General features: G+C 37.5%; 1 protein-coding gene and 1 long non-coding RNA gene across 4 annotated transcripts in view; one reads left to right on the top strand and one right to left on the bottom strand.

Annotated features, from left to right (window-relative positions):
* LOC111097779 overlaps window positions 1–17462 on the bottom strand; it is a 115120-nt gene extending 97658 nt beyond the window's left edge. For all 3 annotated transcript variants that reach the window (XR_005366137.1, XR_005366138.1, XR_005366136.1), the window contains exons 1-2: window positions 17218–17462; window positions 11226–11317 (exon numbers count right to left, since the gene is read on the bottom strand). This is a non-coding gene — a long non-coding RNA (uncharacterized LOC111097779). The remainder of the gene's footprint in view (window positions 1–11225; window positions 11318–17217) is intronic.
* A 54-nt stretch (window positions 17463–17516) lies between these two features.
* On the top strand, window positions 17517–23129 carry TMEM17 (transmembrane protein 17). Its single transcript, XM_038551400.1, has 4 exons — window positions 17517–17697; window positions 20969–21072; window positions 21244–21357; window positions 22235–23129. Exons 1-4 carry the CDS (start codon window positions 17598–17600, stop codon window positions 22511–22513), a joined length of 597 nt encoding a protein of 198 aa, XP_038407328.1. The 5' UTR covers window positions 17517–17597; the 3' UTR covers window positions 22514–23129.
* Window positions 23130–23302: the final 173 nt, after the last annotated feature.

Genomic DNA, 23302 nt, shown 5'->3' with positions numbered 1-23302 from the left:
ACTGTTGGGGAGGTATTATTGTAGATGAAGAAATAGGATCTCAGAGAATTCAACTGCCACAGCTAGGAAGTAACAACACTCAAAACGGACCATCTGATGCTTTCCCCCACCCCAAGTTTCCTTAGATAGATGAATACAAAGATAATAAGACTTAAGGAGTGATAATATGTGAAAAGCTCAACTCTCAAGGATATAGAAAGATGAAAAAGTGAGAGGATCAGAAAAAATACCTTAAAAAGACAATCCTGATTTTTTTATACACACACATCACTGTTTATAAGTTTTATATTATAATCTATTTTTCCTCTAACAGCTCTGATGGTGTTAATATTTTGGGAAAAAACTACACAAAAACCATTTTAACTAAGGCGTGTTTCTATTGATTTATTTGTGGTGGTGTTAACACTGGAGCTGCTTGTAGGCTATCTTCTCACACATAATAATTATTATTTACTGATGGCAAAGCTCTGTGGATGCAACCAAAGTGTCAGTGACATAAAGAAAAGCCTGTTTAAATGATCTGCAAAGCAGGGCCACAGCTGTAACTTTGCCCTGGCAGAGTCTGTCAAGTAAATAGCATGATCTTTTCAAACACAGCCATATTATTTTCTTCCTGGCATTTGTAATTTGTTAAAATGCTCAGTGTACATGCCTTTCTTCCTAATAACAATGGCAAATGGCCAATCTCTGTACTTATCTCTTGCACACACATTACTTCTATGTATATTTGATCTAGTTTCTATATTTGAAGGAGATATGTGTATACACACACACACACACACACACACACACGAATGCACCTCGCTGCAAATTTCAAACAGCATTCTGTGACTGCTATGATATAACCAATAACTCAGTGATGTAACACTCAAAAATGCCAAATAAAACAAGTTCATTTGAGATGCTATAAAAGTAGCCCAAGATCAACCACTGGATCTGCTGAGAATTAAACACACACACACACACACACACACACACACACACACACCATGATGCTTCAAAACTGCTGATATTTGATTTTGTAAGACATACTCCATCTGATATTTATAGGCTTAATCTTATTGCCAGAGCCCCAAGAGCGTCTGTCTGGGATCCCAGCCATTGTCTACCAACTTATTTGTACCTTGGTAGATATGTGAATATCCAACAGCTTTCTAATTTAGAAATGATGGGTGGATTTTCAGTAACTTTTATTTTATTTATAACTCAGAGATTAGATACTAAAACAGGAGCCACCCAACATCACTGCCAAAAAAAATTGATCTTTAATATAAATCCTTTTAGGCATGACTTTTTTCCACATACAATTATACAATCTCAGGATTTGACAGAATCTTGAAGGTTATTGAAGCCAACCATTCTTTCCAGCCAATTCAGTGCATTGGTTAAAAGTTGGGGTTCTGGAAACAGATTGCCCAGGCCTTCACACTTACCATCTATGTAATACCAGGCAAGCCTTCAGACTCTCCAAGCTTCTGTTTTATTTGTTATATGGGGATAAAATAGAACGTCCCTTCTTGGGTTGCCATAATTGAATGCAATAGCACGTGGCTCGGTATATGCACACAGTGGGTGCTCAAGAAACGTGGACTATTTAGTTCCTATGACAGGAGGGGATCCTACAGTTATCTTTCCACATGGTGACCCAGCCTTTGGTGAAAACCTCCAGTGACAAAGAATCTTCCATCTCCTAAGGGATATCTCTCCTAATTCTGAACACTCAGACTCTTAAAGGGTCTGCCAGAGTTTATATCTCTCTTCCACTTGCCTCTTAGTGACCCTAATATGCTTCCTTGGACCTTTCAGGGAAAAAAAAATCTGTTCTGCATAACAATTTTTCCTTTAAGAAAAAAAAAGATTTTATTTATTTATTTGAGAGAGAGAGAAGGAGTGGGGAGGGAGGGCAGAGGGAGAAGCAGGGAGCCTGATTCGGGTCTTGATCCCAGGACCCTGAGATCATGATCTGAGCTGAAGGCTCAACTGAATGATCCACCCAGGCAGCCTCACAACAATTTTTCCTTTAAGTAGCTCAACCCAAGGTAATTTGGCTCTTTTTTCCTCCTGTGAGCCTTTTCCCCCTGTGAAATATCCCCAAATCTTTTCCTCATGTGTCATGCTTTCAAAGTTCCCTCCTCATCACTACCATGATTATTCCTGTATAAATCTCTTTTGGTTTATGTCCATACAATATTCTTACAAGGTGATACACACAGCTAATGAAATAGCCTAGGTAAGGACTAAGTTAAAAACATATGAAATTCTGATTCTGAATAGTGACAGTTTTATTTCTTCATTCTCCATCCTTATACCTTTTATTTCATTTTATATTTTTGTGTGGATCAGTGCTGAATAAAACTGGGAGCAGGGGCCAGGCAGTAGTAAGTATCCTTGTCTGTCTGCCTGTCTGTCTATATCTATCTATCTATCTATCTATCTATCTATCTATCTATCTATCTATCGTAAGCTATACACCCAACATGGGGCTTGAGCTCACAATCCCAAGATCAGGAGTCACATATCCTACTGACTGAGCCAGCCAGGCACCCCCATCTTTTTGATTTTGAAAGGAAGGCTTGTATCAGCAAGCCCTACTACGTCAAGCACATTTTGACAAAACTTGTGCTAGGCCTACCAGAAATGGAGGTGGGACTACAGGAGGCATAGAGGTTTTCTGAAAAAGGTATAATGCCTGTGATGTTTGTATCAGACAACCTCAAAGAAAAACAAACTGTTGAAACTGTGTTTTTCCTACTCTGTTTGGCTATGAAGATTGTCTACCTTATCTTAAGGATAAGGATATACTTTTGATTACACATTCCTCAACAATTGTTGAAATATGAGCCAATAAAATAAATGACCTCAAGCATATCTAAATCAAACATACACTGAGGTTTGGTTCTTTTGATGGTGTTGTAGGACTATAGCTTCCCTGATTCTGGACCTTAGCTAAGCTTTAGTAACAAAGCCTAAGATTTCAATAGTTTTTTGGCAGCCAAAGCACACTGATGCTAATAACCTCAAAGCTCCCCTAACCAGATATTATGTAATTAGTATTCAAAACCCATGAGCTGGTTTGTAGTCCTATTCTTATTAAATATTATATGATGGAAGATATAGGTAAATAGTTATATTTTTAATATTATTTTTTGTAAGTAGGACACAAAAGGCAAAAATATAATAAAGTGATTGACAGATTTAACTTAAAAATTAAAATCTTTGTGTCAAAAAATAAAGTTCATAAACAAAATACAGATGACAAACTTGGAAGAAATATTTGCAATATGTATTTCAAAAAATGGTTAATGTATTTAATATATAAAAGCTCTTAAGAAACATGAAGATACATACTGTAATTGAAAAATGAACAAAAGACATGAACATAAAGGTCCTAAAACAATAAAAATAGGCAATATAGATATGAAAAAATACTCAGCTTTACCAGTATTGAAAGAAACTAAAAATAAAGCAAGACTTAATTTGTATTTATAAAATTGACAGGAACTTGGAAAATCATAATATTCAACAGGTAAAGCAACAGGGAAATAGACCAAGATTCTTATACACAGCTCAGGGTTTATCAGAAAGAAAAAACTATAACATTTTTCCAAAAATAATGCCACAAGAATATTTATAGGACTCTTATAGATAAGAAGTGGGGTGACAGGGTAAGCATTCTAATTGCCTAAGTAAAGCATACTGATTAAATAATAATGATACAGCCATCCAATTGATAGAATAATATTTAATGATTTGGAAAAATGTTTATAATTTTAAGCAAAAAAAAAAGGTTAGTAAACAGTATTAGAGCATTATCCTGAGAGTCTGAAAGGAGATTGGGTAAGTAAATGATAGTATATTAAAATAATATTTAATGATTTGGAAATATGTATGATTTCTAAGTGACAGTATTTAAAAAGTAGTATTATTATCCTAATTATAATTTTCACAAAACAAATAGACTGTAGAAAAGAGAATCATTTTCTCAATATTTGGCAATAAGCATGTATTATTTTTATAATAAAAAATGTTTTCTTAATGTAATCTTGTTACACTTAGACATTGTTCCAGGTTGTAGCATCCTGCTAAACAATGTGTTTTCCTCAGTGAATTTGATAAGCATGCTTTCAACAAAGGTGGTGATAAAAATGTTAAAAAGAACAAGGTCAAAGGGAGAACTTTATATTAAAAACAAAAGCAAAAGTAAAAATAAAAATAAGGACAAAAAACAACCTCCCTCAAGGCTGGAGCATTTCACTAATTAGTATCTTTTGGGTATGCTCACTTAATAAGTTTTTAATTCACTGATTTACACTCAGATTTAGTGAAAATTTCTCAAACTTGTCCAAAGATATTACATGTCTTAATGAAATATTTTGCTGAGCTCATATACACATTCAGCTACATTCGCTGATAGTCTCTTGATTAAAAGAAATACAACTAATTTAGGTCACCTTAAGAAATCAAGTTTCTTACAAGATTACATGTGCAGTACATAGACCTAAATAGATCCCAGAAACCCAGGTGGTTCTGGTGAAAATGTGCCCTTTCCATATATCTTTTGCTTCTGTCTGGAATTTGCTTTGGTCTCCTTTTGAAACTCATTAGCCAATCCCTTCTACATTGTCCCACTCCAAATGACAGAGATAATCTGATTAGCCACCACTGTGCATAGAAGAGCCCAACTCTGTTTCCCTGAGCAGGAGGCTGTGGGTGAGTCATTTTCATCTAGAAAGAAACACTGGGTAGGACAGGCACTATGACTAATGTGTCTGATATTACTGATTTGCTAGTTCCACCAAAGAAGAAAGTGAAGTTCAAATGACATGATTGTTCATATTAAACACACTTTGCCTGATAATCACTAATTTTGCTTTTAAATATACTCATAGACCATATATTTTAATGCATGAGGAGATATATGGAATGCAGTGAAAAAGTTTAATTTTAGATGTAATTGGAATTCTAGATATGAAAGAAAGAGAAAACGGGAAGAAGTAATATCTGAATAAATAATGACCAAGAATTTTCTAAAAATCCAATATATATTTCAGCCACAAGATGTGCTGTGAACCTCAAGAGATTATGAATTTTAAAAGATTACAAATTCACATCTAGACACATCAAACACTGAAAAGCAGAATCTTCAAAGTAGAGAAAAAGATACAATACCTTCAAAGGAGCAAGAATTAGATTGACAACTGACTTTTCATCAGAAATAATGGAATGGTATAAGAGCAATGGAACATCATCTTTAAAGATTTTACCAACCAAGAATTCTATACCCAGTGAAATATTCTTCAAAAATGAAAGCAAAATGAAGACATTTCAAATCAACAAAATCTGAGAAGATTTATTACTAGTGAACTGATACTGAAAGCAAAAGGGAATACAAACCCAGAGAGAAGCATGGAAGTGCAAGAATAAAAGAATGAAGAGCAATAGAATAAAAACCTGGGTAAATCTAAATGAACATTAACTACATAAAACAATAATAATAACATGCTATGGGATTTCAACTGTATGCAGAATTAAAATATGTGACAATATTAACACAAAAGGCAAGGCAGGGGCAAGTATAGTGCTCTAAAGTCCTTGTATTGTCTGGGGAAGCAGTATTTATGTGTATTAGATTCAAGGATGATTTTTTCTCCAGGATAACTACAAAAGGAATAATAAAGAATGTAGACCTAACAAGGTAATAGGAGGAGGCATCATTTTAAATAAATCCAGAGAAAGCAAGAAAAGAGAGGGAAGGGAACACAGAAAAGTGGAAAAAATAGAAAATAAATAAGATGATTGATTTAAATCCAGATATTTTAGCAACTTTAAAATGTAAATGGACTAAAGTGTTCTATTTAAAGACAAAGATTATCAGACTGGATTGGAAAAAAACCTATATACTGCTCACAAGAGATCTATCTTAACACAAAGAGGTTGGAAGTAAAACGATGGGAAAAAATACAATCAAACATTTACCAAGAAATGTAAAAGAGCACACTGTAAAACAAAAGCATTTCTAGAGTTAAAGAAGAACATTTTATACTGATAAAAGGTCAATTCACCAGGAAGGGATAACAATTCTAAATTTCCAAGTTCCTAAAACATTGTTTCAAAATATCATAAAGAACAGGGACAGAACTAAAAGGAGAAATTCACAATCAGAATGGAAGATTTTTAACATACCTTTTTCAGTGACTGACAGAATAAATAGACAAAACATCAAGTTTTGGAAGATTTGAGTAACATATTTAATAACCATGACCTAACTGAACTCACATAGAATGTTTCTATTAGTCAGGGTTTCCCCTAGAGAAAAAGAACCAAAAAGAGACATGAAGATATATATGGAGATTCATTATAGGAATTGGCTCACTCAGAATTATGGAGGCAGAGAAGTCCCACAATCTGCCATTTGTAAGATGGGGAACCAGGAAAGCCAGTGGTATAAATCAGTCTGATTATTATAATTCAGGGGAGCCAATGTAAATTTGAGTCCAAGATCAAAGGCCTGAGAACCAAAGGGCACCTGATATAAATCCCAGAGCCCAAAGGCCTGACTTCAAGGACAAGAAAAGATAGATGTCCCAGCTCAAGAACAGAGAGAAACCTTTCTGTCCTTTCTGGTTCATTCAGGTCCTAACAGATTGATGAAGGTAGATCTCTTCACTTAGTTACTGAATCAAGTACTAATCTCTTCCAGAAACACACCTCACAGACATGCCTAAAAGTAATGTTTTACCAGCCATCTGGGCACCCCTTAGGACAGTGAAACTGACACATAAAATTAATAAAACATCACGACACTGCATCCAACAATTGAAGGAAACACATTCTTTTCAAGTGTACTCGGACATCTCTCAAAATTGACCATATGCTGGGCCATAAAGCAAGTCTCAACAAATATCAAAGGATTGGCATAAGTAAACTGAGTATGTTTTCCTTTTTTTAAAAAAAATTTTTTGATGTATTTATTTGATAGGGCAGTGGGAGCTGCAAGCGGAAGGAGAGAGAGAAGCAGGTTCCCTGCCGAGCCACCATATGGGGCTCAATCCCAGGATCCTGGGATCATGACCTGAGCCAAAGGCAAACGCTTAACCAACTGAGCCACCCAGGCACCCCCTGAATATGTTTTCTCACCATAATGGAATTGAGCTAGAAATCAATTGCAAAAAGATAACTAGAGGTTGCCTAATAGATGGAGATAAAAACAATATACTTCTAAATAACCCACAGGTCAAAGAAGAGATCTCAATGGAAATTGGAAAATATTTTCAACAAAATTATAACAAAAATACTATATATCAAAATTTGTAGAGTGAAGTAGAAGGAAAACTTAAAAGATAACTTATAATTTCTAATGCATATATTAAAAAGGGAGAAAGTCTGGGGGCGCCTGGGTGGTTCAGTTGGTTAAGTGTTGGACTCTTGATTTCAGGTCAGGTCATGATTTCAGGAAAATGAGATGAAGCCCCGCATAGGGATCCATGGGCAGTGTGGAGTCTGCTTAAGATTCTCTTCCTCTCCTTCTGCCCCCTCCCCAACTTGTACATGCTCTGTTTCTCTCTCTCTCTCTCTCTCTCTCGTAAACAAATCTAAAAAAAAAAAAAAAAAGAAAGTCTGAAAACCAATGACTTATATATCCATCTAAAAAAATCATATCCAAAGAAATAATGGAAAATTAAACCCACAGAAAATACAAATAAGGAAATAATGAACAGAAAACACATGCAATAGAGAAAACCAACATGCCAAAATATCCGTTCTTTGTAAAGACAAATGCAATTCTAAACCTCTGCCAAAACTAGTGAAGAAAAAAAAAACAAAGAAGGTACCAAAAAACCAGTGTCAGGAAGAACAGGAAAGACATGGATATAGATCCTACTAGCATTAAGAATACACACATCACACCTATCAGAATAGCCACTATCAAAAAGACAAGAGATATCAAATGTTGGCAAGGATATGAAGAAAAGGGAACCTTTGTGCACCATTGGTGGGAATATAAATTGAAAAACTATATGGAGGTTCCTCAAAATATTAAAAATAGAACTATCATACGATCCAGCAATTCCACTTCTAGGTATTTATTTGAAGAACACAAGAACACTAAGTTGACAAGATAGATGCACCCTCATGTTCACTGCAGCATTATTTATAATAGCCAAGACATGAAAGCAATCAACATGTCCACTGACAAATGAATGGATAAAGAAAATGTGATAGATAAATAGGTAATAGAATATTATTTCACCATAAAAAAGAATGAAATCTTGCCATTTATAACAATAAAGTGGACTTTGAGGACCTTGTGTTAAGTTAAATAAGTCAGACAGAAAAAGAGAAAAACTTTACTATCTCACTCGTTTATGGAATCTAAACAAACAAACAGATAAACAAACCCAAACTCTTGGATATAAAGAATAGATTGGTGGTTGCCTGAGGTAGGGCCGGGGGTGGGCAATATGGGCAAAGGGGTCAATAGGTACAAAATACCAGTTATGAAATGAATAAATCACAAAGATGTACAGCATGGTGACTATAGTTAATAATACTGTATTGCTTATTTGAAAATAGCTGGGAGAGTAGATCTTGAAAGTTTTCATGACAAAGGAAAAATTTTTAACTATGCATGGTGAATGTTAACTTGTTAGCTGGACTTATTGTGGTGACTGATTTGTAATATATGTAAGTATTGAATCATTACATTGTACACTTGAAGCTAATACAATGTTATATCAATTATACCTCAATTTAGAAAAGGAATATAGGGGCACCTGGGTGGGTCAGCCAAGTTAAGCACCTACCTATTGATTTTGGTTCAGGTCATGATCTCAAGGTCCCCCGGTAGGAAGTCTGCTTGTCTCCCTCTTTCTTTGCCCCTCCTTCTGCTTGTGCACTCTCTTTCTAGAATAAATAAATCTTTAGGGATGCCTGGGTGGCTCAGCGGTTGGGAGGCTGCCTTTGGCTCAGGTCGTGATCCCGGGATCAGGGATCGAGTCCCACATGGGGCTCCTGTGGAGAGCCTGCTTCTCCCTCTGCCTATGTATCTGCCTCTCTCTCTCTCTCTCTCTTTCTCTGTGTGTCTCTCATTAATAAATAAATAAATCTTTAAATAATAATAAAAAATAAATAAATATTTTTTAATTTAAAAATATAATAAGAGGAAATTATTAAAAAACTGCATGCCAATGAAATGAACAAATTCCTAGAAATATACAATTTGCCAGAGTAGAAAAAGAGGAAATAAAATCTGAGTAGTTCTATACCTATAAACAAAAATTGAATTCAGAATTTTAAACTTTCCCACATATGAAACTCCAGGCATAGAAGGTTTCTCTGGTGAATTCTTCCAAGCACAATAGGACAAACATGGATCTTACACGAAATCTTCCAGAGAACAGAAAAAGAATATTTCTAACTCGTTTATGAGGTCAGTATAACTGTGATGCCAAAAGTTGGCAAGAACATCACAAGACAGGAAAAGTCCTCTCTCTTATGAACATAGATGTGAAAGACCCAGATAGAGTATTAGCAATTAAGGCCAGCAGCACTCTTTCTAATAGCCCCAAATTGGAAAAAAAGTCAAATGTCCATCACCATCTGTATAAATAAAATTCATGGTATATTAAAATAGCAAAATATTATGCAGCAATGAAAATGAATAGTTTTTATTTACTTCTGTACACAGCATGGATGCACCTCTGCAAATGTAATGTTAAGTGAAAGAAGCAAACACAAAAGGTACCTGATGCAGAACTTCATTTACACAAAAATAAAATCAGGCAAAATTAACATACAGATACAGAAATCCAGATAATAGAGATGTTAGGAGGAAGATGGAGATAATGACCGAGAGGTGACTTAAGTGGGTGTTTCTGGGGTGTTCGCAGTGTTCTGTTTCCTGATCTGGTGCTGGTTTGACAGGTATGTTCACTTTGTCAAGCTCTACACCTACAACTTGTATGCCTTTTTGTGTATATGTTACATTTCAACTAAAAGAAAAAAATAAAACCATTCTAGCTTCTTAATGGAATTGATATCAATCTCACCGTTTGTGTTACTCAGAATTGATCATCCTGCTCATAAAAATTAGAACTCTATTTTATTTTGTAACTACTTCTTTAAGGACTCTCAAGTCATTGGGGTATAAATATGAAATGGCTTTTATTTTTCCAATAATCCCCCCATCTAATTGTGCTGCGACCCTGCCATTTTCTTGCTGGGTGTCAACTCTCTTAATATCACACTTTGGCTTGATTCCATTATTCAGCCTCTTCAAGTTATTAGGATCATCTCATTCTGGCAAGTAAGGTTCAGTTTCATTCATTTTCAATTAGGCTTCAAACTGAATTAAAAATTATTTTTCCTCCCTTCCCTCCAGAGAAAGGCAGACAAGTTGGCTGTTAGTGGCTCAAAGTATGCATGTGGGGGGTGGGGGGGAGTGACTTTGAGAGCAGGAACGCTCAAATCTTCACACCCTTCCCTCTCCTTCTTTCTGACGCTTCCTTTGTGATGTGAGGGCAAGAGTAGGAACAGGTGAGTAGATCTCTTATGCGGCCCCTATATGGGAAGACTGCAGTTCCCTCTCTATAGGATGCTGCTGTTTCCCTAGTTAACCTTGTCAGACTTCTGACACTCTATCCTGGAGAGTATCCAAGTTCTGAACTCCTCCCTGGCAAGGGTCTCTGGGGTGCCTCCCTGCTGTCCAGTTCCTTGGGGCATATCTTAAACCTACTTGTCCTCTTCCACAAGGGGCCCAGCTAGCAGCCTTAGAGAAGCCAATGTGGACTACTGCCACGCCCCTTCCCTCCCAGAGGCCATCTCCCTGCTGGCCCCTCTCCTTGTCCTGGAACATTAAGCCCCGTGGTCAAGGAGAGATAAGAAGTGAGACAATCATCAGTCTACAACCAAGTAAAGTGGAAAAGTTGAGGGTTTCTAAACTTTATAATAAGCAATTCTCTTGAGGGCTTTCTCTAGACTTTGAGAGGAAGAAGTAACTCCCATCTCTTCTCTTACAGTGACAATGGGGTGAAGGGAGGGAATATGGTATCCTTATGAACATTCTACTCCACAAAAGCCTTCTCCGCTCACTCTTATACTTCAGGGAGGAGGGATGCAGTGGTCTGGGGAATGTTGAATGGTAGGGCTGTTTCACTCTACTAACATTTTTTTAGTAGGCTGGCCTAACCACAGGAGATCCCCGAGTTCAGAAAATGTGAACTTACCACCTTCTGTGCACAGCTTTGGTACTTAGCCAGGGCCCAGCCAACATCTCTATTGACATCCTATTGCACTTGTCTCCCATTACTTGGAACTTCTGGTTAATCGTCATAGCATGTGTTGAAAAAAAAAAAAAAAAGAAGAAGAAGAAGATGAAGAAGAATTCTGTATTAACTAAAAATACAGTAGGAAAGGGAATGGGATACAAGAATAATTGGAATGATTTTCTATTTTGCAAAGCAAATTTACATCCAAGAAAATTTAGAGGGCTAGGTTATTCATCTACATAAATACAATAAATAATTCAAATTTATTTGAATTCTTTACCTATGTGTATATTTTTTGTTTTAATACTCAATTGCCCATTTACAGGATTTCTACTCATACAACCTTGATGTGATTAAAGGTAAAAAGTGAACCTGACTAAGCAATGTGTAGTATGCTCTTACAGACAAAAGTACCCTATGTTAAAAGCACAGAATCACAATTTATAACAAGCAAGAGGTTACAACTGTATCGATATTGAGTGCAGAGGGCAATATTTTATTATAGTCAACAAAAGGTAAAGATTAATTTTCTTCTAGAAAGAAAAACGATGTGTATTTTACATCATGTAATATAATATTAATGTAATATAAAAATATCATTAAGCTCAGCAATACTATCATTACTAAAAATGGAACTTATTACTTATTCAATAAAATGGCCACTTGCTTCTAATCAATATCACAATTCACTTGACAGATCTGAGGTTTCCTGAGGCAGGTTTTGCTTTGCTGATCTTCTTAGGTTTGTCCTTCCCATCTCCCACATAGTTTGATACATGGAACAGTTGTTTGCTGTAGCAGACGAGCGGCGCGCTTGTCTAACACAAAGAAATGTCACAGAACCAAAAAACTATAATATACACAGCATTCTAATATTCAATGGGGATGCCTTTGGAGATAAAATATTAAAGTCAGCTTTCAAATATCACTTAATATGGTAAGAAAAATTCCTTTCATGAAATTTGACTTTCTGTGTAACTCATAGCCTGATTCTTTCTTATAAACTTGAAAAATATTATGAGTAGAATATATTATACTTGGGATTCAAAAAGCTTCTGATTATTCATTAACAACTTCAAGATTATAAGATTATATTTCAGGTTATTTAGATTTTTTAATGCAGATGCTGATGTAGAATCATATCTGAAAATATTATATCCAAGCATATGTTTTTTAGATTTATATAAATTCTTAGAAATGTCTCACAGATCATTTTAAGGCAATAAATTGAATAACATGTTCTCTGTTACATATTGTTTCTAAAGTTTTTATTAGCATCAAAAGGTAAGAATTTATAACTTTATTATGCCAAAGAGTGATTTAAATAACTCCCCAAATTAGTTTCTTGTCACATGAGATAATACACTATTACCAGACAACTTTGCCTCCTGTCAAAGAGAAAGAAACTACTCCACTAGGCTCAATATTTTTGTGAAAATAAATATTTATGAAAGTAAACCATGAATGTATTAAACCCCAGCAAAAAGCATTAAGCAATTATTGGAGAAGCTATTATTCTGACCATCAACATTCATATAAAAAAGTAAACAGTTTGACTTAATAGGGTCAGTTATGAATCTTACTGGGAATGATTCCCATGATTTTAAGAAGGAAGACTCCATACTTCTCTTTAGATTCTGAGTAATAGGTCTAGGATATAGGAAACTAAAATTATATTAGTCTCTTGATTACGTGAAAATGGATTCCCTTCTTTGTTCTTATTTCACTAATGTGATTGCCTACAAATATTGTGAGCACCAACAAAATAATATTTGGAAAGTTTTTTCAGCCCTTTGGACCATCAATAATGACAGGATTCTTTTTAAACCACAACTTCTGCCTCTAATATACTCTTTTCTAATATATTTTTACACCATTATTGCCTCTTCCTTTCAATTTATTTTAATAAGATTTCTTTTAAACTATGAAATGCATGCTTATTGCAGGATATTTAAATAATAAATATAATTTAAAGGAAAAATACCCATTATGCTATCCATTTTTTCCTCCAGGATTTTGATGAAATAACTGCCATCTGAACAAGTGTTCCATATCCTTTTTTCAATGCTAGGGAAAATGTTTAGGAGAATTCACTCAGGCTTTTGATAAATTTGGTTAACATGCATGTACTGTTTTATGGGTATTCATATCAAAGCAATGGAGATATTGTCTTGCAGGTACAATCGAATTCAGAAAATCAAATGCTGGCATGATTTCACTCCATTGTAGGGGTTTCCTCTTCACAAACAACATTTTAATAGATCTGTCAGTGATAGCTATCACTAACAGAAAGCCTTTTCTATTGATACAATCTTCACATCAATCATAATAAAAAGTCTGAAATCAATTCCACAACTCTCAGGTGGTAAAGTGAGAATTTTAGGTGATTTGAACCCTGCTCTCTCTGCTTCCATGGGTATTTTTTTCCACTATAGCCCAAAACCTCACCATTAATATCCTATTCTGTTTAACTAGATCTGTGGTTGGACACTTCAAATGCTCCTTCAACAGCTTTTTTTGTTTGTTTTAACTAATATTGATAACATTGGAAGTAATATCTTTGTATATAAAGCTTTATTTATAGTGTTTATGATTATAACCCCAAAACAGAGCCTTAAAATTTGGATTATTGTGTGAAAAGCAGAAATATTTTTAAGACAGTTTGTCCATATTGCCAAAAGCTTCCCTCAATGAGATTGTTCAAATTATAATTCAATCAGCAGAGCATGAGGCTTCCTAGTTCACTATGCCCTTCATAAAAATCTTGGCTAATTTAATACATGAAAATTGATTCTTTGTTGCCAAGTTTAAATTTTCAGGGGACACTATAACGTACTGTGTCCTAATATATCAACTCTCTATTCTATAGAATGAACCGTATGTAGGAACTGGCTAAATCCTTGAACTAGAAATGAGAAGATATGGGTCTTTAGATCTTTTATTCCCTTTATTCATTCCATAGTTACCCAGCTCCCACTGTAGGTCAGGCACTATACTAGTGTTCAGGATATAAAGGTGAAAGATCATCCCTGATCTCAAATAGCTTGTGAACTAGCAAGAAAAACAGACACGGATAGACAATTCTAGTACAGCATGACTAGTACTGTGACCAAAGTAACACAGAGGAAGATGCTTTGAGAAACAAAGAAGCCACTTAAGCCAGCTTCAGGGAGGTCCTGGAGCCTTTTTTGGAGATGCAAAGGCTTAGGTTCCATGCTAAAGAGAAGCAGAACTTAGCTCACTTTTCCCTGAAATCTCCAACTAGAATTACTTGCTTCCTCATCTCTTTTCCTTTACTAACATATACATACTTATTTGTTTCTACCTCTCTCACTGGTCTGAGCTTCTGGATGAGGAGGGACCATATCCCTAATTAGCCTAGTACAGCGCCCCCAAAAATAGTAGGACTGCATTAAACATGTTAATAATTTTGAAATTCTAGCCATGTAACTATTTCCTCCCATACCTTCCTAAATACACCTTGACATTTATGCAAATAAGTACGATCTTCCTTGTGATGGTAAAAGTAAAACTGCTCACCGCACACCAATAAAAATGGCTAAGAGAAAAGGATCAAAGATAACAAGTGATGGTGACAAATTTGAAGCCACAGGAATGCTCAGACATTGCTGGAGGCAATAGAAGTTGGTACAACCAAAAACTGTTGGCGGTATCTGGTACAGCTGAGTCATACCTCACAAGCCAGCAATTCTACACCTAGGAATAAGAGCAACACAAATGCATGCACATGTTCACCCAGAGGGATATTTTCACCAAAAGTGGCATCATTCATACATAACAGCTCCAAACTAGAAAATACACAGATGCTCTCCAACTGTAGAATGGATACACTTACTGTGGTGTGCCACAAACAGCAAGGAAAAAGAACCTACCGTCAACAATGTGAATTTCCTAAAAATTATTTGAAGGACAAAGAGGTAGATTTTTCTTTTAAAAAGCACTCAATAAAATAAATAAATAATAAATAAATAAATAGCACTCAATATAGAATTACTTTTGCAAAAAGCATATAAATAGGCAAGATTATTCTTTGGTATTAAAAGTCAGAAAAGGTCTGTTACAGTCAGTCACTAACTACAAGGGGACTAGGAAGGGCAAGCTTTCCAGAAGGCCTGCTAAGGCTGTATTTCTTGATCAGGTTACACATGTATATTCAGTTCGTGTCCTTTTCTGTAAATATATACTTGTTTGAGGTTTTTTTTTTTAAGATTTTAAAAATTTATCTGAGAGAGAAAGTGGGATTGGGGATGGGGAGCAGAGGAAGAGGGACAAGCTGACCCAGTGGTGAGCGCAGAGCCCTACATGGGATACACGCCAGGACCCTGCGATCATGACCTGAGCAGAAATCAACAGCCCCTGGCTTAACGACTGAGGCAGCCAGGTGTCCGACTTGAATGGTTTTTAAAAAATAAAAAAATATATATATATATATCTTAGGGATCCCTGGGTGGCTCAGCAGTTTAGGCCGGCCTTGGGCCCAGGGCGTGACCCCAGGATGCTGCAGGCTCCCTGCATGAAGCCTGCTTCTCCTTTGCCTGTGTCTCTGCCTCTCCTTCCATGTATCTCTCACGAATAAATAAATAAAATCTTTTTTAAAATAAATAAATAAATAATAATACATCTTAGGAATCCCTGGGTAGGGATCCCTGGGTGGCGCAGCGGTTTGGCGCCTGCCTTTGGCCCAGGGCGCGATCCTGGAGACCCGGGATCGAATCCCACGTCGGGCTCCCGGTGCATGGGGCCTGCTTCTCCCTCTGCCTGTGTCTCTGCCTCTCTCTCTCTGACTATCATAAATAAATAAAAATTAAAAAAAAAAAAAAAAAGGAATCCCTGGGTGGCTCAGCGGTTTAGCACCTGCCTCCAGCTCAGGGTGTGATCCTGGGATCCAGGATCCCTGCAGGGGGTCTGCTTCTCCCTCTGCCTGTGTCTCTGCCTCTCTCTCTGTGTTTCTCATGAATAAATCAATAAAATCTTTAAAAAAATAATAATAATACATCTTATTTGAGACAAAGCTGGAAGACACAGAAATTTCTTTTAAATTTTAATCACCCACAACCCACCACCCAGAAATAAAAACTAACATTTTGGACTATTTCCTTGTCTTTTTTTTTTTTTTTTTTTTTAAGCCAGGGTGCTTGTACCACCTCCTCCACCTCTGCTCCTCATGTATCCACACACATACATTTTGCAAAACTAGGTTGACTTCTAAGTTTTTCCTTTCTTTGAGGTAAATTTTTACTTAAAACCAATCCATTCCTGAAGTAAGTCAATCGGAGAAGGACAAACATTGTATGTTCTCATTCATTTGGGGAATATAAATAATAGTGAAAGGGAACATAAGGTAAGGGAGAAGAAATGTGTGGGAAATATCAGAAAGGGAGACAGAACATGAAAGACCCCTAACTCTGGGAAACGAACTAGGGGTGGAGGAAGGGGAGGAGGGCAGGGGGTGGGGGCGAATGGGTGATGGGCACTGAGGGGGGCACTTGACGGGATGAGCACTGGGTGTTATTCTTTATGTTGGCAAATTGAACACCAATAAAAAATAAATTTATTATAAAAAATAAAAAATAAAAAAATAAAACTAATCCATTCCATCAAGTACTCCTCAGTGTATCCACACACATATATTTTGCAAAATTAGGTTCACTTCTAGTTTTTCCTTTTTTTTTTTTTAATAAATTTTCCCTTTATTTTTGGTAAATTTTTCCTTACAGCTAACCCATTTAATCAAATACTCATTGCAAGCATTTTTTTTAAAAAAGAGGCAGCAATATATTCCATCCAACGTGTGTGTATATATATAAATGTATCCTATAAATAATTTAAAATATCTTATTTATATGCCTACACAGTATATGTTACTAATATAATAACAATTTAAAAATTAGGAAAAAAAAAAAAAAAACCCTCCTAGGAAAGGAACTACCAGGTCGTGAGCATTCTTTAAGCTCTCCGTTCCTTCTCAATTTCCTTCCAGAAAGCGTGCATTCCACTGACAAAGCTGTGAGGGCTCCTGGCATCACGATCCGACCTCAGGTCACTTATTATTATTATTTCTATTTGTCTCAAGGGCGGTGAGGCCCTAAAACGGGACGGAGGACCCCGCGGCTGGGCACCCGGCGGTGCGCGGGGCAGAGGCGACGGTCCCCGCGCCCCCGCGCCCCCGCGCCCCGGTCACGGCCCCGGGCTTCGGTGCGGCCGCGCGTGCGCGGGGGCCCCAGCGTCTCGCGCGGCCCGGTTGCCGTGGGAACCGCAGGAGGAGGCTGCGTCCGCAGACCTCGCTGCGAGCTGTACGGAGGCCCGGGCATGGAGCTGCCGGATCCGGTCCGCCAGCGGCTGGGAAACTTCAGCCGGACCGTGTTCAGCGACTCCAACCGGACCGGGCCAGAGTACAGCGACGGTCCGGGTGAGTGGCCGAGGCCCCTCGCAGCGGGGAAGGCCTGCGGACGACCTGGCGCGGGGTATGGAGTGGCCAGATTTTGCCCGGACCTAAAATGGCGGTCTCGCCTTCAGCTGGTTCGCCGCAGTGCGGGAAGCGCCCTCGGAGGAGGGGCTGAGCCTGGGGCTGCGGCAGCGGCTGGGGCGCCTCCAGCCTCGTATTTCCACCCCCACGCCCCTCACGACGGGTCCTGCGCCGACGGTGCTGCGGCCTGGCTGGCGAACTGGAAGCCGAGCAGCTGAGGTGGCGCCAGCCTGCCTCAAAAACTAAAAATGCATGAAAACCGCCCTCGCAGCACATGTCCGGTTTCGCACCCTGCGCGCAGGCCGGCGCGGCTTTTCCCCGCGACTTCCGCCCTGGCTCTGCGGGGCCGCGCTGGAGCGGAAGCAGCCCGCGCCGGCGCCCCGGCCCACTCACTGCCCGCCCGGGTCGGAATGTCTTCCCCCTTTCCCTTTTGTTAGCGGGACAAGTGCGTTCCACCGCGAGCCCGTCTTCGGATGGGAGAGGCGGAAATACTTTTTTTTTTTTTTTTTTTTTTTTTGAGTCATTTTGAAGCCGCTATCCACTCCGGCAAGGCAGCTGCCCAAATAGCCCCGCTTTGCACCAAGCTCGCCCGGTCCCCGCAGCGTCTGAATCCCATAAGCAGACACCCCGAGGCCGCCGCCTTCAACTTGATGGCAGGTGGTCACTCGGGCTCCTCCGACACCGTTTCCCCTTCTTACATCATGATGTCATGATCATTCTGTCAACCAAAAAAAAATTTTTTTTTTTTTGATCACTTAGGGAATAGAAATCTTTTCCTCTTGCTTGGTTTAGGGATTTTTTTTTTTTTTTTTAAGAGGGAAGAGAAAAGTAAATCCCCATAGTTGCATTGTTGGCACCCTGAATTTAGGCCTCTTCAAGACTCAGGATGTACAGAGAAAGACATAACGTGGAGGATGAGTTTTAAATGTGATTCTAAAGCAAAGACTAAACAGGCACTGAAATCTGATGATGCAAGGTGTCAGGCAGGGGCAGGGGACGTTTTCTGTAAAGGGCCAGACAAGCAGGTACCTTAGACTTTGCAGCCCATAGGCCTCTGTAGCATCCATAGACAAGGGTAACATGCATGCATGTGGCAGTGTTCCAATAAAACTTTATTTATGGACACTGAAATTTGAATTGCATAGGATTTTCAGTGTCACCCAATATTATTCTTTGGATTTTTTTTTTACCCACCCCCCCACCCCAACCATTTAAAAATGTGAAAAAACCATTTTTAGCTCACTTGCTATACAAAAACAGGCAGCTGGCTGGTAGTTTGCCTACCCCTGATTTATATAATGTTTTAATTTAAATTCCGTTTACAGAACTCAACTTGTACTTTTGCAAAATTTAGTAAATTCATGTCTTGTGGCTTTCAAGTTTCATTTACATATTAACTTGATTTTCAACTGCATGATTATAAGTTTGAAATGCCGAAAGATAGACCTAGCATAACTCTTAAGATGCTCACGTACGCGATTTCTGACACAAAAACTACTTTGCAAAATTTGACTGGCTTCTCCAAATGTATTAAAATTGTCAGCTTAATTAATCATTTCCCCCCACACACACACACACATTTTCTTCCTGCGAATCCAAAGTAGGTTTGACTTTTGGCACTGTAATTACAAGTATATACCATTACCATGTCCACTGACCAAGAGTTGTACTGTTGTTATGAAAAAAAAAAAAAATCCTAGGCTGGCGAGTTGCCTTCAAGTTAAACAAATTTTAAGAATTCATTTGTCAGTGATAATCTAATAAGAATAAGCAGAATAAAAATTTTAAATAGGGATAAGCAAAAGTAGATAATAACAGAAAAAAGCTAAAGAGCTTGCTGTGAGAGACCACGATTATTTCTTATATTTTAAAATTATTAAATGACAGATATACTCAGCTATGGAGGAAAAAAATCTGTTTTTAAGAAATTTATTCTAGAGCCTTTATAAATTCTTACATTTAGGGCAGTTGATTTCAAAATCTACATCTGTTCTTAAATTGATAGAATTTAGTCAAATTTAGGATGTATTTGTAGGGTTCAATTTAAAAAAATCAAATTCTTAATTTGGGACCCTTCTTCCTTACATAGAAGCAAAAGCTATCTTGCAGTCGGCCTTAAATAAATGAATCTCCTATATCACAAATGGCTCCATTTTTTTTTTTTGGCTCCATTGATATTTATGATGGTACGTTTCCATTAATTCATTCTTTCTGCTTATGCGTATTTGGTATGTACCAGGTGTAAAGCAAGATTTTAGGTTCTCTGAGGGTCTCAAATTTGGGTAGAATATAGTCTGTGCTTACAGTGAGGCTGTGTATTAAGTAAAAGAGAAGCAAGGGGGACTAATGTTGTTGAGGGCCTAACTAAGCACTAGGCATGGTGGAAGGGTGAGATAATTAATGGTCTCTAATCCTCCTCACAAGCAACCTGTGAGGTACTTTTAATGTTACCATTTTACAGATGAAGAAACTGATTAGTTGAGAAATTAATCAGAAAGTGTAAATAATTTATCCCAAGTCTGGCATCCAGGGTTACAGAGGTGTTTGAGGAGTTAGGGGTTTACTTGGACTCCACAGTTCATGATCTCTGTACCACACTAGCCTGTTTCTAGAGTGAGGGGATGTGGTTCTTTGCTAACACTTTATTACACACAGGTTAGAGACAGAAGAGACGAGATTTCTGCTGGGATAGGAGAATGGGATCAGGAAAGGATTTATGGAAAAAAGTGGCATTAAATGGGTATTAATGAATGGGTGGGATTAGGGTATGCTGAAGAGGGGTGTGTCTGTAATTTAGAGGGATTAGTTTTTGTATGAGGTTCGTTTGTGAGATTAGTGTTTATGTATTTTACATGTTCATTTTATAGCCTCTATTTACATAGAACTCTATAAAGGAGGTAACGATCTTTATCTGTTCAACAGGATTCATATTAATATTCCACATTTAATCTATACCGGTAATGTACAAAAAAGTCAACAGGCTGTAATGGCAAAATGATAAAGTAATTGAAAACTATATAACACATCCCCAAGAACTAAATAGTATTAAATAGTATTATGATGAATATTTCTTTTCACCATCAGCAATTATAAATAGGCTTAAAATTTGGAGCTTTGTTGAACCAACCCCGTAGTTACTAACTTTAAGAAACGAAAGGACCTCTAGGGCATTGACCAGGATTAAGAGTTTGTTCTTTTTCTCTTTCTTTTGTAGATAATGAAATGGTATCTAGTTTGGCGTTGCAGATGTCACTTTATTTTAACACTTACTTTTTCCCACTTTGGTGGATAAGCAGCGTTATGATGCTTCAGATGAAGGTAAGTCTATGCTTTTAATACTTCTGCTGAGATCTTTCCTGCCCCTCCCTGGCATTGTTACATTGTCAATAAATTACAGTTCTTAATATCTGTTTTCTATCCCAGGTCAGTTTTACTATCTATGAGATTTTTACAGACATGCTAATTTTTGTGTTTTGCTTTGTTTTTTAGTATTCAATCTTGCCTGATTACTACAAATTTATTGTGGTCACTGTTATCATCCTAATAACCTTAATTGAAGGTATCAGGTTGTATCTGGGCTACATGGGGAACCTACAGGAAAAGGTAGGCTCTTCTTTCCTTTGCTCAGTGCTACATATAAAGGCAGTATGGTTTTCATAGCAAGGAAAAGGCAGAGAGATGTGGTAAAAGGAGCAAAGGCCTGCCTGCAGCTTTACTGTTTCTGTCACTGTAGTCGGTTTGCTGAATCTCTTGAGCCTTGGTTTCTTTGTATATAAAATGGAGAAAATATTTACTCCACCGTTTGTTGGGATTAAGTGAAATAATTTATATAAAGTACCTGAACATAGTAAATACTTAAGAATTGACAATTTCCCCTCTTCTCACCATTGTTGAAAATACTTGGTCAATTAAACATGTCTAGATTCAGGAATCCTGTGCCAGGCACATGCTTTCTGAATCGTCATGCTGCATAAGCATCCACAGCTACCAGAGTTTAGGGATGCTGCCTAAAGATTTCTCTGGTTTTCCAGGTCCCACCCACAGGCCTCACTGTATTTCTTGCTGTTTCCTAACCCAAGCATCCATTCCAGGCTGACATGTTGATTCCTAGTTGTGCTCATTCCACATCTTTGCTTACTTACCTTCTTAAGCCTCTTCTTCCTTCTACCCAACCCTAAAAGCTTACGTCCTTGGGTTCTTTCTTTTACCTACCCTAAGTAGTCTCTTGTCTTATTTCTTGTAGTATTTAGTTCATACCTCTAAGTGGTGCATTTCATTATTCACCAAGGTATGTTGTTCTAGCATTGCCACATCAGTTAGTTTTCACCTTTAATCAAGACTGTAAATCCTTTGAGGACAGGGACCATGTTATACTCCTTTTGAATTACAGAGCTCATAATGTAGGTTTCAGAGTGCTGATCCGTATAAACAAAAGACTGTCCTCTACTGATGTGATTACTCTTACTGTGTGTCATTGCAGGTTCCTGAGTTGGCTGGCTTTTGGCTTTTGAGCCTCCTATTGCAGCTGCCTTTAATTCTCTTCTTGCTCTTTAATGAGGGCCTAACAAATCTGCCCTTGGAAAAAGCGATACACATCATCTTTACTTTGTTCCTTACTTTCCAAGTTGTTTCAGCCTTTCTTACCCTGAGGAAAATGGTAAATCAGTTGGCGACTCGTTTCCACCTCCAAGACTTTGACCGGCTCTCTGCATATAGAGGAGGCGTGAGAAGAATGAGATCTTGTATAGAAGAGATTTGACCCAGTGCTGTTGAGTGAAAAGCTGAAAGGTCAGCTTTTCCACAAGAGGAAAATATCAGAGTTCTAGCATGAGGAGAACAAAGCTAGTGTTTTGAACTATATATTCTTTAGCTTTGAAATTGCAAAGTTGGGGGTAATAAGACTGTATAGTACATGAAAGCAGTGAGTCAACCCTAAAGCCTAAATAGTGTCCATTTGGCACCAGATTTCTTAATATTCTTGTTGACTTTTCAGGTGTGTAGAAGTCTGTGTTAGTAGTCACAGTTTACGAGCTTTACGGGAATATTTCTAGGTAGCACCTAAAACTAGAAATGTGTATATTTCTGTTAAACTTGTTGGCTATTCATGCCTTGGCAGTACGTCTGAAGCACATGGCAATTCTTGTCAGTATTCTGATGTATTATATATTTGTAAATCTAGATACCGATTTTTCATGTCTGCTAGGGTTAAATTCTAACCCTACTCCTAGCTTTTATACTGAAGTTAAAAACCGGTGGATTATCATGGTATTTGGGAAATCATAAAATTGTAATTTTCATAAAACCATGTTCAGTATTTATAGTCATGATGTGCAAAATGTCTTTATAATAAATTATGAAATATTTATGTTAAAGTATTTGCAACAAATTATTCCTGTCTTGTATAATTCTTTTGGGCTGTGGGTTTATTATTTTTATTACAGAGTTGCAAGGGAAAGAGAAACATATATACAGGGTTAGCCTTTTATGTAGTGGGCACTGGGCTAGGCACATTAACCCTTTTCACCTCATCTACTAGATCATTGTTCAC

This window comes from Canis lupus, chromosome 10 (genome assembly GCF_011100685.1).
Source record: "Canis lupus familiaris isolate Mischka breed German Shepherd chromosome 10, alternate assembly UU_Cfam_GSD_1.0, whole genome shotgun sequence".
NCBI lineage: Eukaryota > Metazoa > Chordata > Mammalia > Carnivora > Canidae > Canis > Canis lupus.
The sequence above is the reverse complement of the archived record's forward strand: the minus strand, read 5'-3'. Positions and strand labels throughout refer to the sequence as shown.